This window comes from Neopsephotus bourkii, unplaced genomic scaffold (assembly GCF_033783945.1).
Source record: "Neopsephotus bourkii isolate Nb327-2 ecotype Australia unplaced genomic scaffold, CSIRO-AGI_Nbou_v1 NB_1767, whole genome shotgun sequence".
In the NCBI taxonomy this organism is placed as follows: Eukaryota; Metazoa; Chordata; class Aves; order Psittaciformes; family Psittacidae; genus Neopsephotus; species Neopsephotus bourkii.
Genome location: NW_026902241.1, coordinates 1,756,121 through 1,769,320, shown reverse-complemented (window position 1 = coordinate 1,769,320; position 13,200 = coordinate 1,756,121). Strand labels below are relative to the sequence as shown.

The 13,200-nt window shown below is 38.8% G+C and overlaps 1 protein-coding gene across 15 annotated transcripts in view; it reads right to left on the bottom strand.

The window, feature by feature from the left end:
* The window catches only part of SYNE1 (spectrin repeat containing nuclear envelope protein 1), a 292,023-nt gene that overhangs the window by 100,567 nt on the left and 178,256 nt on the right, over positions 1-13,200 (bottom strand). For all 15 annotated transcript variants that reach the window (XM_061378642.1, XM_061378641.1, XM_061378650.1 and 12 more), the window contains 6 exons: positions 11,032-11,169; positions 9,533-9,718; positions 7,451-7,573; positions 4,503-4,685; positions 3,557-3,700; positions 94-288 (listed from right to left, as the gene is read on the bottom strand). In XM_061378642.1, the coding sequence (XP_061234626.1) occupies positions 94-288; positions 3,557-3,700; positions 4,503-4,685; positions 7,451-7,573; positions 9,533-9,718; positions 11,032-11,169 (969 nt within the window). The remainder of the gene's footprint in view (positions 1-93; positions 289-3,556; positions 3,701-4,502; positions 4,686-7,450; positions 7,574-9,532; positions 9,719-11,031; positions 11,170-13,200) is intronic.

Genomic DNA, 13,200 nt, shown 5'->3' with positions numbered 1-13,200 from the left:
TGTAACCTGTGGCAATTTGCTACACAGGAGTATTGCAATGATGCAAAAGCAAGCAGCTGAGATAAACAGTACCAATACCAAAGCATTCCTTACCATAACCACCGAGGGATGAGCAGAGTGTGCTGGGAGCAGGTCTGAATCCAGCTCCTCCATTCCCTCTGAAAGCCCCTCCACTTCTGTCACTGTCAGCAGCATGGTGGCATGTTTTGCTTTCATTGTCAGCATCTTGCACTTTGAATTCAAAGAAGCAATTTGCTCCTGGTATCCTTTGATCTTCTGAGCCAGCTCCTGAGGAAACATTTTTTTTCCTCTTATGCAGAGGCTGTCCATAAAGGCCACAGGACTCGCAGCATTTCAGCTTTCCTGGCAAATGCAAGCTCTCCCCTCCAAGCCCAGCCAATAACATCACAGCACTGCCTCTCCGGAGCCCTGCATAAGCTGCCGCGCTAGCTGACAAGCAGGATGTTGGTAGTGGAGCGAACAAGTCAGGCTGCGTCTGGCTGCAGAGCTAAACCGCAGAACAGAGAGCTTTGAGGCAAAACCGGAAAAATGCTGCAAAGGCTCTGTGTGCATGATAATCACAGAGGGAAGGGAGGGATGCCTCACGCTCGCATCCAGCCTGAGCCTGACATGAAGTTTATCAGCTTCAGACTGCAGAAAAGGGAAATGTGTCTCCCTCTTCCTGTTCTATTTTTTCCCCTGTTCTATTTCCATATATCTGAGGAAGATGAAGCTTCTCCACACAGTGCCTGCCACGGAAATGAGGCTATGTGGTAACCACTGTAAAAAATGCCCCATTCAGCTCTTGACAGAACGAATTAATTGTTCAAACAATAACTCACAGGGTCTAGCAACATCAAATGTGATAGGCACAATCAGTCATGTAATAAGATTAAATGCAGACTGGATCACTTTTTGTCACTGTTTGGATAAGCTGGGGTTTAATCCTGTTATGGCTAAAAGGGGGTTTATCTGTATGGCCAAACACCATCATATATTTAAGTTTAGTTGGAGAAGAAAGATGGAAATGAACAATGAACAACCTTAGAAACTGACTTGTCTTCTCTCCTGCCCTGTACTGCTACCCAGGTGGCTGTCCAGCCTCAAAGCTTTCAACTAACATACTTAAGTAAATAAACAACAAAGCAATGCTGGGAGATTTTACATTTCTGCCAAAGCTATTGCTCCTGTTTCCATAGAGATTCAATAATATGAATTTTGATCTATAAAATGAAAAGGACATTTGTATAAGCTTGCCTACTTAGCCAGTGATTATTCATTCAAATATACTCCTTTATTTTTTTATCTGCTTTTATTTCTTTAACAAACACAAGTTTTCAAAGAAAAATAGGAACAGAAGTTGCAAGATCTAGTAGGTATAATAAAAAATAATTAAAATATCTTTTTAAAAGTAAATTAATGCTTCAGGCTGGTAAAATGAAATCTGGGGAGGGGGGCTGTATAACATTTTCTGGAAATTATTTTCTCAAAATCACACTGCAGAACAGTCATAGTGAGGAATAGAGAGATCGAAATGGAAGCAGCACAAGAACTGAGGATGACACTTGACTGCCTGGGTTACAATGGCACCTGGTCAGTACCTGCCATGTAAATAACAAAAGGAGCTCTCTTGAAGCTCCAAGACTTACCTCGGAGATTAAGCAAAGTCTTGAGTATAAAACATCAACTACATAAATCAAAAACCCAACTGCAATTAAATTAAGCTATAATTTTAATGTCTAGCAGCTGGAATAGTTCTCTCTTTGGCAGGTACCAGTCATTCACTAATGCTTAATGAATGACATCTCTGGGACTCAGTAAGAAATTATCATCATTCAGTGTACTCACTTAATTCCATCATTATTACTGAGATGCAATAACATTTGTGGCATTAATTTCCAATGAACTGAGTATCTAACATATTGAAAACAGGGAAAAGGAGAGAAAAATGTGATTGTAAAAAATCCCTGAAGTGACTTATAAAAGTAATGCCTTATGAAATACTGTATTATCCATTAAAATAATTCACAAGTATGGAGGTACTTGCCCACTTTTTATACGAAAGTCTAAATAAGCACAGGTCAATAAACAGAGTGTTACATGCATAGCAATACAAGATTCCTATAAACCACATTGTATTTTGCTTCTACTATCTTCCTCTTAGTTTAAATATAACTACTACAAACATCCCTTTCAGTTCTTGTCCATGCAGGCTACAACAGGGAATCTTCAGCTGAAGTCTTCTTAAACTAAAAACACCTGTAATAAGCATCTTGATGAATTTCCCTTTCAAAGTAGTTTTTGAAATAATACAGGGTATGAAATATACACTTTATGCTATGCATTTCCACAGGTTTTTGTCAGACAAAATATGAGCCAGAACCATGCATCTCAATCTTTCAAAACTCCTTACCCCTCAATGTGGAAAGCTTGCAAGTATGTAAACCTGTCCGCTCTGGCTGATCTCCACATGTGCAATAGACTAAAGCTGCTGTTTTCCCGCAGACATTTAGAAAGACTCATAGCACTGAACTTGTTCAAATGCAGATGAAATTTCAAGCTGCCCCATTTTTAATTCCTTCTTTCTGCAGCATCATTCCTTCCTCTAGGAATATTACCCTGTACCACTGAAGTCACTTTCCTGTGTTTCCCATTCCAGAACATTTGACTAGAGAATAGTAGCATTATTAATTCAGTACTAAAACCCCATTAAGTGTTTGTTTAAACAATTTATATACCAAGTAACTTCTGTAACAACTGGATGGTAAATGAGCAACACATTTAACAGTAGGTTATATTACACTATAGCACAGACAGCTTTAATTCTCATGTAAAGAAATGGTGCCATCTAGTGCCAAAAATAACACATATAGATAATGGTACATCTTTTATCCCAGGAAATAGCCGACAGGGGAAGGGAAAAAGGAGCTCAGGAGCTCCAATGCCAGCACAGCAAGAAGGCTGCACAGAGACTATCCTGACTCATTCAAGGGCTGCCAATCAATGGGTTTGAGGACAGGACCTGTAAGTCCATGGACAAAACTCTTCCCAACAACTTGAAAAGAAGCCTTTGGAGTCAACATTGCAGAGTTTCCCTCCAAATCAACTGTATTTTTCCTGTGATTCATGTCCCCTGATGTTTTTTTACAGGATGTTACTGGCATGGAAATGAGTAATTACTTCAGGACATACACATATATAGATATGTATATGAGAATGACTGAACTAGCAGTGCTCACTTGATTAACTGCTCAACATTAACTTCTGGGACACTCCTTAGTTAAGCACCTATGCTAACTGTCCCTGAGTCATGCAATGATTTAGTTTGTCACAATTTTGCCTGGAGATTCAGACATATCTAACTGAACAAGCAAATGAATGCTCCACACTTGTACCAGTAGCATAAGTTTCCTGTCTGGTATTACATCTATCTGTCCAACTAGCCTTAAGTAAGCCTGAGAAGCTACTCACATAATTTACGACCATTGCTTATGAAAAGTTTTTTTGGGTCCTGGAGCTGCCTTTGACCCCATGCTGTTGCATTTTGCTCCCCTACCTCATGACGTGAAATCTGGACCTGAAGCTCCTGGATGTTGCCAGTTGCTATTGGTTTGTCTTGGATCTCATGATGGGCACTCTCTATCATTTGCTGTAAATGTTTCATTTCTTGCTCATATTGCTCATACTGAACCACTGCTTCCTAGAGAGGGGGAAAAGAACATTGAGTGTCTACATGAATATAAATATTTATTTAGTCCAAGCATGTCTGATTTCCCTTCTGAAGTGCAGCAAACTTAATCTATCTGGTACTTGTATCTGAATATGCAAAGCAGGAATATAGTCAGGGAAAAGTCCATTCAGAAATATTACACTTAAGTAGTATCAAGTATTCTTAATCACTGAAAATCTCTTGCTATTAAAACCTTATTCTTCTCTTTGGAAATACCTTTTACATGTTCAATTATGAATTTAAACAATCAAACAAAACCTAGTTTTCTTGTATTTAACTAAACTTGAAAATGCAAATATAATAGATGCTGAATGACTCCAAAGTCAGAAAGAAAAAATATATACATTTTCAGTAATAATGAAAAAAATATCCTAGAAAGCTATTTAAGTAACTCAACAGTTTTTACGCAATCCCAAGAGGTTGATGTTATAATGATGTATTAATTTCATAAACTAATTATCTATATTATAAAATTAACCTGCATACAATTTATATTAGCTATTTGTCTAGTTAAACCTAACAGTATTACAAAAAGCACAAGATCAAGGACAGAACCGAGATGAACGTCTGATGAAAGTCTAATCAACAATTAACATGATCATCACTATTAGAACCCCAAAAAACATAAAGAAATGAAAACTTATTGGGGAACTTCTTAATGGCACCTACATGAAAAAGAAGAATGCACAGAGATATGAAATTCTCTGCACCACAGTTTGTATGGCACTGTTCAAGTTATCCAGAGTAATTTCAGGGATGGAGTGCCACTTACCTGCATGATGTTGCATTGCTGAATGGCAGTGTGCTGCAGGCGGCTGGCCTCCTCTTGGAGCCTGAGGGCACTGTGGCATATTGGCAGGCCAGTGACCACCTCTTCAGGAATCCTCAGGGCACTCTGACAGACTTGTACTGCATGAACTTTTGGCTTCAGTGACTCCATTTCAGACAACAGATGCTAGAAACAAAGTCAGTGCCACAATAAGCCAGTACTGCAGATCTTCCAGAGCATTTAATGCAGCAAAGAAAAAATAATGATGAGTTCAAGGACTAAAGCAAACAAATTTAATTATGTATTTTCTAAATTGAATATAATCAGAACACACTTTGTCTGGAATTATTCACTCTGAAATGAGCATTCTTCTAAATATTAGTTAAGCAAAAAGCCTGTGTAATAGAAATAAAAATATTCATTAAAAAGCATAGTAATAACTACTTTCTAAGTAACTACAAAATATTTCTGTTAACATATTAAAAAAAAATCTTTACAAAATCCACGAATCAAAGCAGCATAGGAATCATTTATATATGCACATATTTTAATGTTAAAATCCAACTCCCTGCTAAGATAGAAGTACACTTTCAAACCAGTAAATGAATCCTGTTGTGTTCACAGCCTTCTTTTGAAAAGAAAAGCCATGGCTGAAAATATTATTTAAAATGCAAAAGACAATGAACAGAAAGAAACACAGCTACACAGAAATCTTGTTCTTTGAATAACGACTGGCTGGGTGCCTTTGTTAATACAGTCTCTATTCTGTTCATGTCCACTCAAGCTGTCTGTTCATATGCATGATAAGGGTCTAAGTGTAATGACTAGTGCACAGATTTGACCAACATTCTTTTTATCTTCACTAGGGGGTGTTAATGTATTTACAGGTAAAAAAAGAAAAATTATTAAAGAAAATAAAAAAAAAATAAAGGCAAAGTTGTTGAAAGAGGCCTTAGCACATGAGGAAAGAATTTCAGCTAGACAATGTATGTGGCAAACAGGGAGAAAAAGACTGGTCATCTCCCTTCCCTTATACTTTATGCATTAAGACAGCTAAGTGGGTCTAAAGTGCATGCTGATGAGACGATTGTGGTTTACTCTTTATTTCTGTGTCTTCATGACATATGGTGGATAATCTAAACAGAGATTTGGTATAAAGGTCTATTCTTCAGCCATCACAGGTGAGGCCTCTTCTCTGGCACACCCTATATGCTGGCAAAGGTGCCTTTAATGCGCAGCCAGCACCCAGAAGTACCCTGGGGGCTGCATGCCAGCCAGGCACTTTCCAATACCCACTCTCTGATCTGGTAAAACAGGTTGGCAGTGGCTACAGCCTCTTTCTGTACAAAACAAAACTGTACTGTGAGACCTGCTAGAGCCAGAACAAAGAATACACATAAAAAACAATGTAAACTCCACATTCCTTTACTCTTACAGTGGGTGATGTGTTTCACTTACACTCTTCAACAACACATTGCAAAATTTGAATGCAAGTCCCTAAATAAAGACTGCATATTTTAATCAAAAGGGAAAGCTCTGCAAATTCACCTTCCATCCGAATGTTTTTCCTGGAGATTTTAGCCTTAAAATGGATCTGTTGACATTTAATTTTAATATGAGACTAAGACAGCTGTATCTCTATATTAGCCTGCAGCAAAAAACATTCCTTAAGCAACTCAGAAAGCTATAAAATGGGTCGGGGTTTTTTTGTCATGAGACTGAGACCAAAAATAACAAAGTGTCATCTCTATAGCAGTCCAAGTGCTACACAGAAAGCAGCAATATGGTGGTAATTCAACTAAGCATACAAGAAAGGTAACTGAAGGTAACATACAAGAAAGGGTAACTGAATTTTAGGAAAACTGAATTTTCTCTTAGCTTTCCAATTGACTACTGGGGGACATAGCGGGCTTATGACTGAACGCCCCTAAGAACCCGCCTAGACGCTTGTTCTATTGCGTCATCGGTCACTTCTGATTGACCCAGGAGATGACAGTCTTGTTCAGAATGCATGGCTAAAGGTCTTCCTGAATCTCGTTAGCGAAGTCAGGACTTGCTCATAGGAGAAGGCAAACTCCCAACTTCAAACGCGGGCAGATGGAGCTCGTCTAGCCTTGTATGGTCTTCCATCAAAGAGAAGGACACTCTTACAAAACCTACAACCTCTGGACTTTGCTGTCACCATCCTAGCTAACTAGGCCGTGCCAGTTAAACCACAGGTTTAAAGGGTGGGGCCAGTTCTGCGCAAGCTGCGCTTCACCTAAAAAATCCACTGTGGTGGCTGGAAGGGCTCACTCTCACTTGTTTGTATGGACAGGCGAGGGTCAAAACGGTAGGTGACAAAGTGCATGGGAAGCTGCAGATCCAACGTTGCACATGGGCGGACCAGCGCATGGGTAGCTCGAGTTAGCCCAGGAGTTGATAGTTGTGGTCGGACACTTCCTGATTGCCTCAGCACCCTTTTTCCCAGATTTTCATATCCCATATGCCCTTGGTCATCGTGCCTGTAGTAAGCGTGGTTAAAGCCCTTCCCAAATCTTCGCTCATGAAGCCAAGCCATCAATCTCATTGCACCTCTACCAGTAAACTGTTAATAACAATCTAGACTTCCTTTTCAAGCACTTTAAGAACCTGTTGATAAGAGCACTAGATGTACTGAGCTTCATTCATCACTGGATGAACTGACCATTATTATTATTATTATTAATAATATGGATTAAACTTGGATTGGATGTACATTTCTTAGAATCACATCAAGCTACGTACAGACTCAGGAAGGACTATACTTCAACCATTCCCTTTCAGGGAACGATTTTTCCTGTTCCTTTGGCAGTTCTAGTCCAAAACTATCACTCTCTGAAGAAACACTACAATCACTCCCACCAGCATTCATTATCCTTTGTGTTAACTCGCACTATTCAAGTGCTAACTTTGAGGTCCTAGCCTTTTACCTGTCTGTGAGAGAGCTGTTCTTTTAAGCTCAGAAGTCCAAGTTCTGGAGAGGTCAGTGTGGCCTGGGCTTGCTCCAGAGCAACCTGCAGGGCTCTCAGCTCAACTTCAAATTTCTTCATGTCCTGTAAAAGAACGCATTTGATTTGGGGACAAATAAGGAGAAGGAAAACAAACCAACCAAACAAAACCAAACAACAAAACAACAAAAAAAAAATACAACAAAAACAAACAATCAAACAAAAAACCCCAAACAATAAACTAAACAAACAAAAACACCTGACCCCTCCCAAACCCCCCCCCTCCCCCCCAAAAAAAAAAACCCCAACAACAAACCAGCCTAAGAACAGGGGAAAAAAACCCACAACACTATAAACATTTCTGTCTGGATTTTGTAGCTATGTCCCTTATATACAGCACCAAAACTAATTCATATTTTTAAAAATTCATTTTAAAATATTGTATAAAATACCAGTCACACGATAGTCTAGAAAAAGAGTTCTCAAAGTCAGAGCTATTATTTTATGTTACTTACTCAATCTCAAATACAGTATGTATTTTACAAAGCTAATTTCATGAAGTTCAAGGCCTACAAAGGAATTCAAGATGTCCTCTAGTCATTGTCCTGTAACAAGACAGGACGTAGCTGTCTTATCTTTACAGACTGTTCTTAAAGACTTCTAGCAGCAGAGGCCCACTTATCTCTACAGACAACATACTCAACTGTTTCAGTATTCTCCTTTTGCATTTATATTTTTCTGATGGTGTGAAATTAAGTTACCTTTTGTTGTCATTTCAATCTTCTGCTTATAACCCCATTAACATGAAGAACAAATAATTTTTACTCTGAATACATCATATGTTAGGATAATTTTTTAGGCAACTTTTCTATAAATTTATACACATATCGTAATCATCACTACCCCGTTCTTTCTCCAGTTAGTCCATGTCTGTCTTCAAGCGCAAAACTGGATACAGCTGAAACCTCATTAGTGACCAACAGGTAGAACAAAAGGACTAATTCACAAACCTTACAATTCTATACTTTCTGAATGGTGTTTGGATGTTTTACAGTGTTGTGACATTGTTCACTCATTTTTCCATGATCTGCTTTATTAAACTTAAGACCTTTTAACCAGGTACATCAAACCAGTTAGTTCCTCATTCATTGGAACACATGCCTGGTCCTTCCTATCAAATATTATTAAAGTCAAGATATATGACATACTGTACATTTATATATAAATCTATTACATTCACATTAAATTAGGCAATTTATATGGTTTTATTTTGTCATAAATCTATGTTGGCTTCTATTCATGTCCATGTTTTCTTATGAAATAAATAGTTTATTCAATTGCTCCAATATTTCTTCTAGAAATGAAGCTAGTACATTTCACTTCTACTATGCTTGCCTGTGTTCACATCTTCAGTTTGTTCTAAAAAAAATAATAATAATAAAAATAACAAAAGCCTTCTGCTCATATATTGTGGTTTACCGTAAGAGCAAGCAAAGCACAAAAGACTTCTGTGCTTTTCCCTGTGTCTTGCACCAGTTTATCACACCCTCAGGCACTTCAGAGACATAATTCACATTTATATTAATCCATATGGAAATGCTTAGCAAAAATGCCAGTGACATGAAAAAGCACATTCATTCTCTTTATTGCACTCCCCTGTAGAGGTAAGTCATACATTATGAAACCCAGGTCTGGTCCAGTACTGATCTGAATTAGTATATTTAGATATCTTTAAACATGAGAATAAAGGAAATTGCACAGTGTTTAAAGTAGCAACACAGACACTTTTCAAGTATCTAAACATAGGTGCTCAGTGCCATTTGAGAGACACCATGATCCCCACCCATCCCGAATAGACAGATAAGACAGGACCTGCAGAAATCTTGCCCCACCTGGAACAGCACCTGAAGGCATTATCTCAAATGACACAAGATACCTAACTTTAGACAACACAATCATGCCCTTTATAGACCACAGATAATGTGCACTGCTATTAGTCTCAGAAACATGATGCACACAGCACCCTAGCTGTCAGCTAGCATTAGAAAAACTGCTTTAATCTACCTTGGCAGCATCTTGGAGATTTGGTAGTTGCACTTTGATAACCTGCTGCAATTCCTCTGTCCGCCGTCCCAGTTCCAGCACTTGCTGTGACATGCCTTCAGTACAGTATACACTTGCCAGATACTCAATCCTCTCGCTCATGGCCTCAAGGTCACCCTGAATCTCTCCAGACTCATCAAGCATGGTCTAGATGCAAATATGAACAAAATGAATGGCAAAGTTGATCTTAAATGCATCTTTGTGTTCCCATTCTACAAACTCCTCAATTTGTACACCTCAGTAAGCACATGATTAAGTTCTACTGACTTCCTGTAAGGCTTGGGCAAGATGCTTAATTCTGAGTGTATGCTGAACTGCTTCAGCTTATGGAGAATAGGAAACAAAAGAGTAAGTCATAAAGCTTCAGCAGCTGTACTTACCAAACCCTTCATTTTAGTGTTCACACTTCAGTATATACCCTAGCCTGTAAAAATATGACATACACAATCTGTGGATAGAATTTGTTCTGGAAGACTGATATACCTAACAGGAAGCAGCAGAATGCACTTGGGTGCAACTTTATAGCAGGGCAGTAGTCATTAACACTGCCTAAAAGACGGCTACTGAAGTGTTCTGTGGCATGACATAGTTTAAGCCTGTATCTCCATCAATTCTGAAGTAGGGAAAAAGCCATAGAAAAACAAGTCAGCTCCCAGCTATCCTCAGCATAAATCGCATAGAGGTTCCTATTCAGAATAAGAAAATGTGACATTCTACTTTGCCCCAGTGTAACTGAAGACAGTTGACAATTAACTAATGTACGTATGAACCCCATAATTAATGATCTTATTTTGTCATTAATGAGACATGGTAATCTTATAGTGCTTTGATTTGTTCCATGTGGTCATGTGATAGTGGGCAAGCTTCAACCTTAAAACTGCTTTACTGATACCACACTTGCACATTCCACACACTGTCACAGGGACAGTAAAAGACTCTGGTATGGGATGTCCAGGAAGCAACTGGAAGAAACTGATCCACTGGGTACCAGTTTAAGAACATTTGGTGTGAAACTCATCAGGTGAGAACAAAGGGTATCCTGATTCAGTGCAAAGAAGAAAAAAAGAAGAAAAAAAATAAATAAAGCCAAACGTAAACTCGAAATTTTGTTTGGATAACTAAAATTTTAGAGCAATATCAACTGCAACGAGGTACTTAATGTGACAGAATCATGATATATAGACACATTACCCAATGAAAAGCTACTATGAATCCAACGTACTTGAGCAAATATGGAGATTTTGAATTGTGTAGTTTTACTCAACAATATAGCTTAATTTCAGTAATCAAAGCAATTGCCCAAAAAAATCATCTTTGAGACGTGGGGGAACAGTCAAAGCAAGCATTTAAAGACTTCTTTTTTTGCTCAAGAAGGCAAAAAACATCTAAAACCCCCTCAATGCTTAGAAATTAACTTCTTCTACACACTGCTCTTTAGATTTCATAGCTCATATAATCACCTGGTAAGCTTTAAACTGATCACGAAGCTGAGAGGAAGAATTCCATGTTATACTACCATGCACTAGAATATTTGCTTTCTCAATCCATTTCAAGATGAACTCCAGCATCTCATTGTATTCTTCCAAGTGTGAAGCAGCCTGGATAATAAAAGAAAAACCCACATAAGGCTAAGATGTAATTCTGTACAGTTATCAGAGAATAACAAAATTCATTTTATTTATTGTTTTTAACTTGAGGATTGTTTTAACATCTTTTCCTTACTGCTGAATATAATTTAATTACTTCTGTATTTATGGAATTAGAATAGGTCTGCTTCCAGTAACGTGTATCTATTTCAGGGAAAAAAGAGCACTATAAGAACGTAGATCCCATTCGGAGAGTGCACTGATGCTCAAATATATCCCTAGGGGGTACACTTCCTGCACGTATTTCAGCCTCGCATGTAAATTCCAAAATACTTTCTTGCCCTGAAGTTTGGGGCTTACTCCAAGCCTTTATGTCATTCTTTATTTTTCTTTGTCTCTTTCCATGTCATTTCCCAAATCACCTTTAAAAAAAAAAACAAAACAAGAAAAAACCAAACCAAACAAAACAAACAAAAAAAAACCCAACCCAAACCAAACCAAACAACCAAACCTGCTTTGTCCAGTTAGCCTGCCATATTTCTAAAGAGAGAAATGTTGCAATTTTTCCTGTGTTTCGCACTTTCAAAATACAGGAAAAAAACTCTACTTTCCAATTATCAAGCTTCTGTTTTGGAAAGTACTTTTAAGCGTCAATTCTCACTTAAAAGGAGTAATGTCACTGATTTTCATGCATTTTTCCATCATGAAGCATGGGTCAAATCCTAGATGACTGCCTTACTTATCATTTTGTATGACAGGAAGTGGATTTCTTCCTGCTGAAAAAAAAATCCTTAAATCCATTCACCAGGTACCTTTTGACTGAACTCTGATAATAATTTCCTATCTCTTTTTAAAAACAATTTTTCAGAAGAAATTGAAAAAAAAAACACAAACAAAACAAAACAAATAGTTTTCGTTTTCAAGCCTTACAGAAGCCTCTTTATGCATGCAGAAAAGAGAACTCATTTATTAGGGTATTGATGGCAGAACTATAGATAATGCATTTCTTAGCTTTTATCTGGACTCTTTGGGGATAACAACGACTAGCGAAAAAAAAATAAAAATCACAGAATGGTTTGGGTTGGAAAGGACTTTAAGATCATCTAGTTCCAACATCCTTCTTATGCTGAGGACACCAGAACTGCACACAATACTCCAAGTGGGGTCCCACGAGAGCAAAGTAGAGGGGCAGGATCACCTCCTTCGACCTGCTGGTCATGCTCTTTTTGATGCAGCCCAGGATACGGTTGGCTCATGTTAAGTTTCTCATCGACCAATACTCCCCAGTCCTTCTCCAGAAGGCAGCTCTGAATCTCTTCTCCACCCAACCTGTAGCTGTGCCTGCAATTGCCCTGATCCAGGTGTAGGACCTTGTATTTGGCTTGGTTGAACTTCATGAGGCTGGCATCAGCCCACCTCACAAGTGTGTCAAGGTCCCTCTGGATGGCATTCCTTCCCTCTAGTGTATGAACTGAACCACACAGCCTGGCATCATGGGCAAACTTGCTGAGGGTGCACTCCACCCCACTGTCCATGTCACTGACAAAGATGCTGAACAGGACTGGTCCCAACACTGACCCCTGAGGGACACCATTTGTTACCCATCTCCAGTTGGACATTGAGCCATTGACCACAACTCTACGTTCAGCCATCCAGCCAATTCTTTATCAGTCGAGTGGTCCATCTTTCAAATTGATGACTCTCCAGTTTAGAGACAAGGATGCTGTCTGGGACAATGTCAAATGCTTTGCACAAGTCCAGGTAGATGATGTCAACTGCTTTGCCCCTGTCCACCAGTTCTGTAGCCTCACCATAGAAGGCCACCAAGTTGGTCAGGCATGATTTGCCCTTAGTGAAGCCATCTTGGCTGCCACCAACCACTTCATTGTTTTTCACGTGCCTTAGCATGCCTTCCAGGAGAATCTGCCCCAAGATCCTGCCAGGCACAGAGGTGAGGCTGACTGTACTATAGTTTTTCCGGATCTTCTATTTTCCCCTTCTTGAAAATGGGGGTTATATTTCCCTTTTTCCAGCCATCAGGGA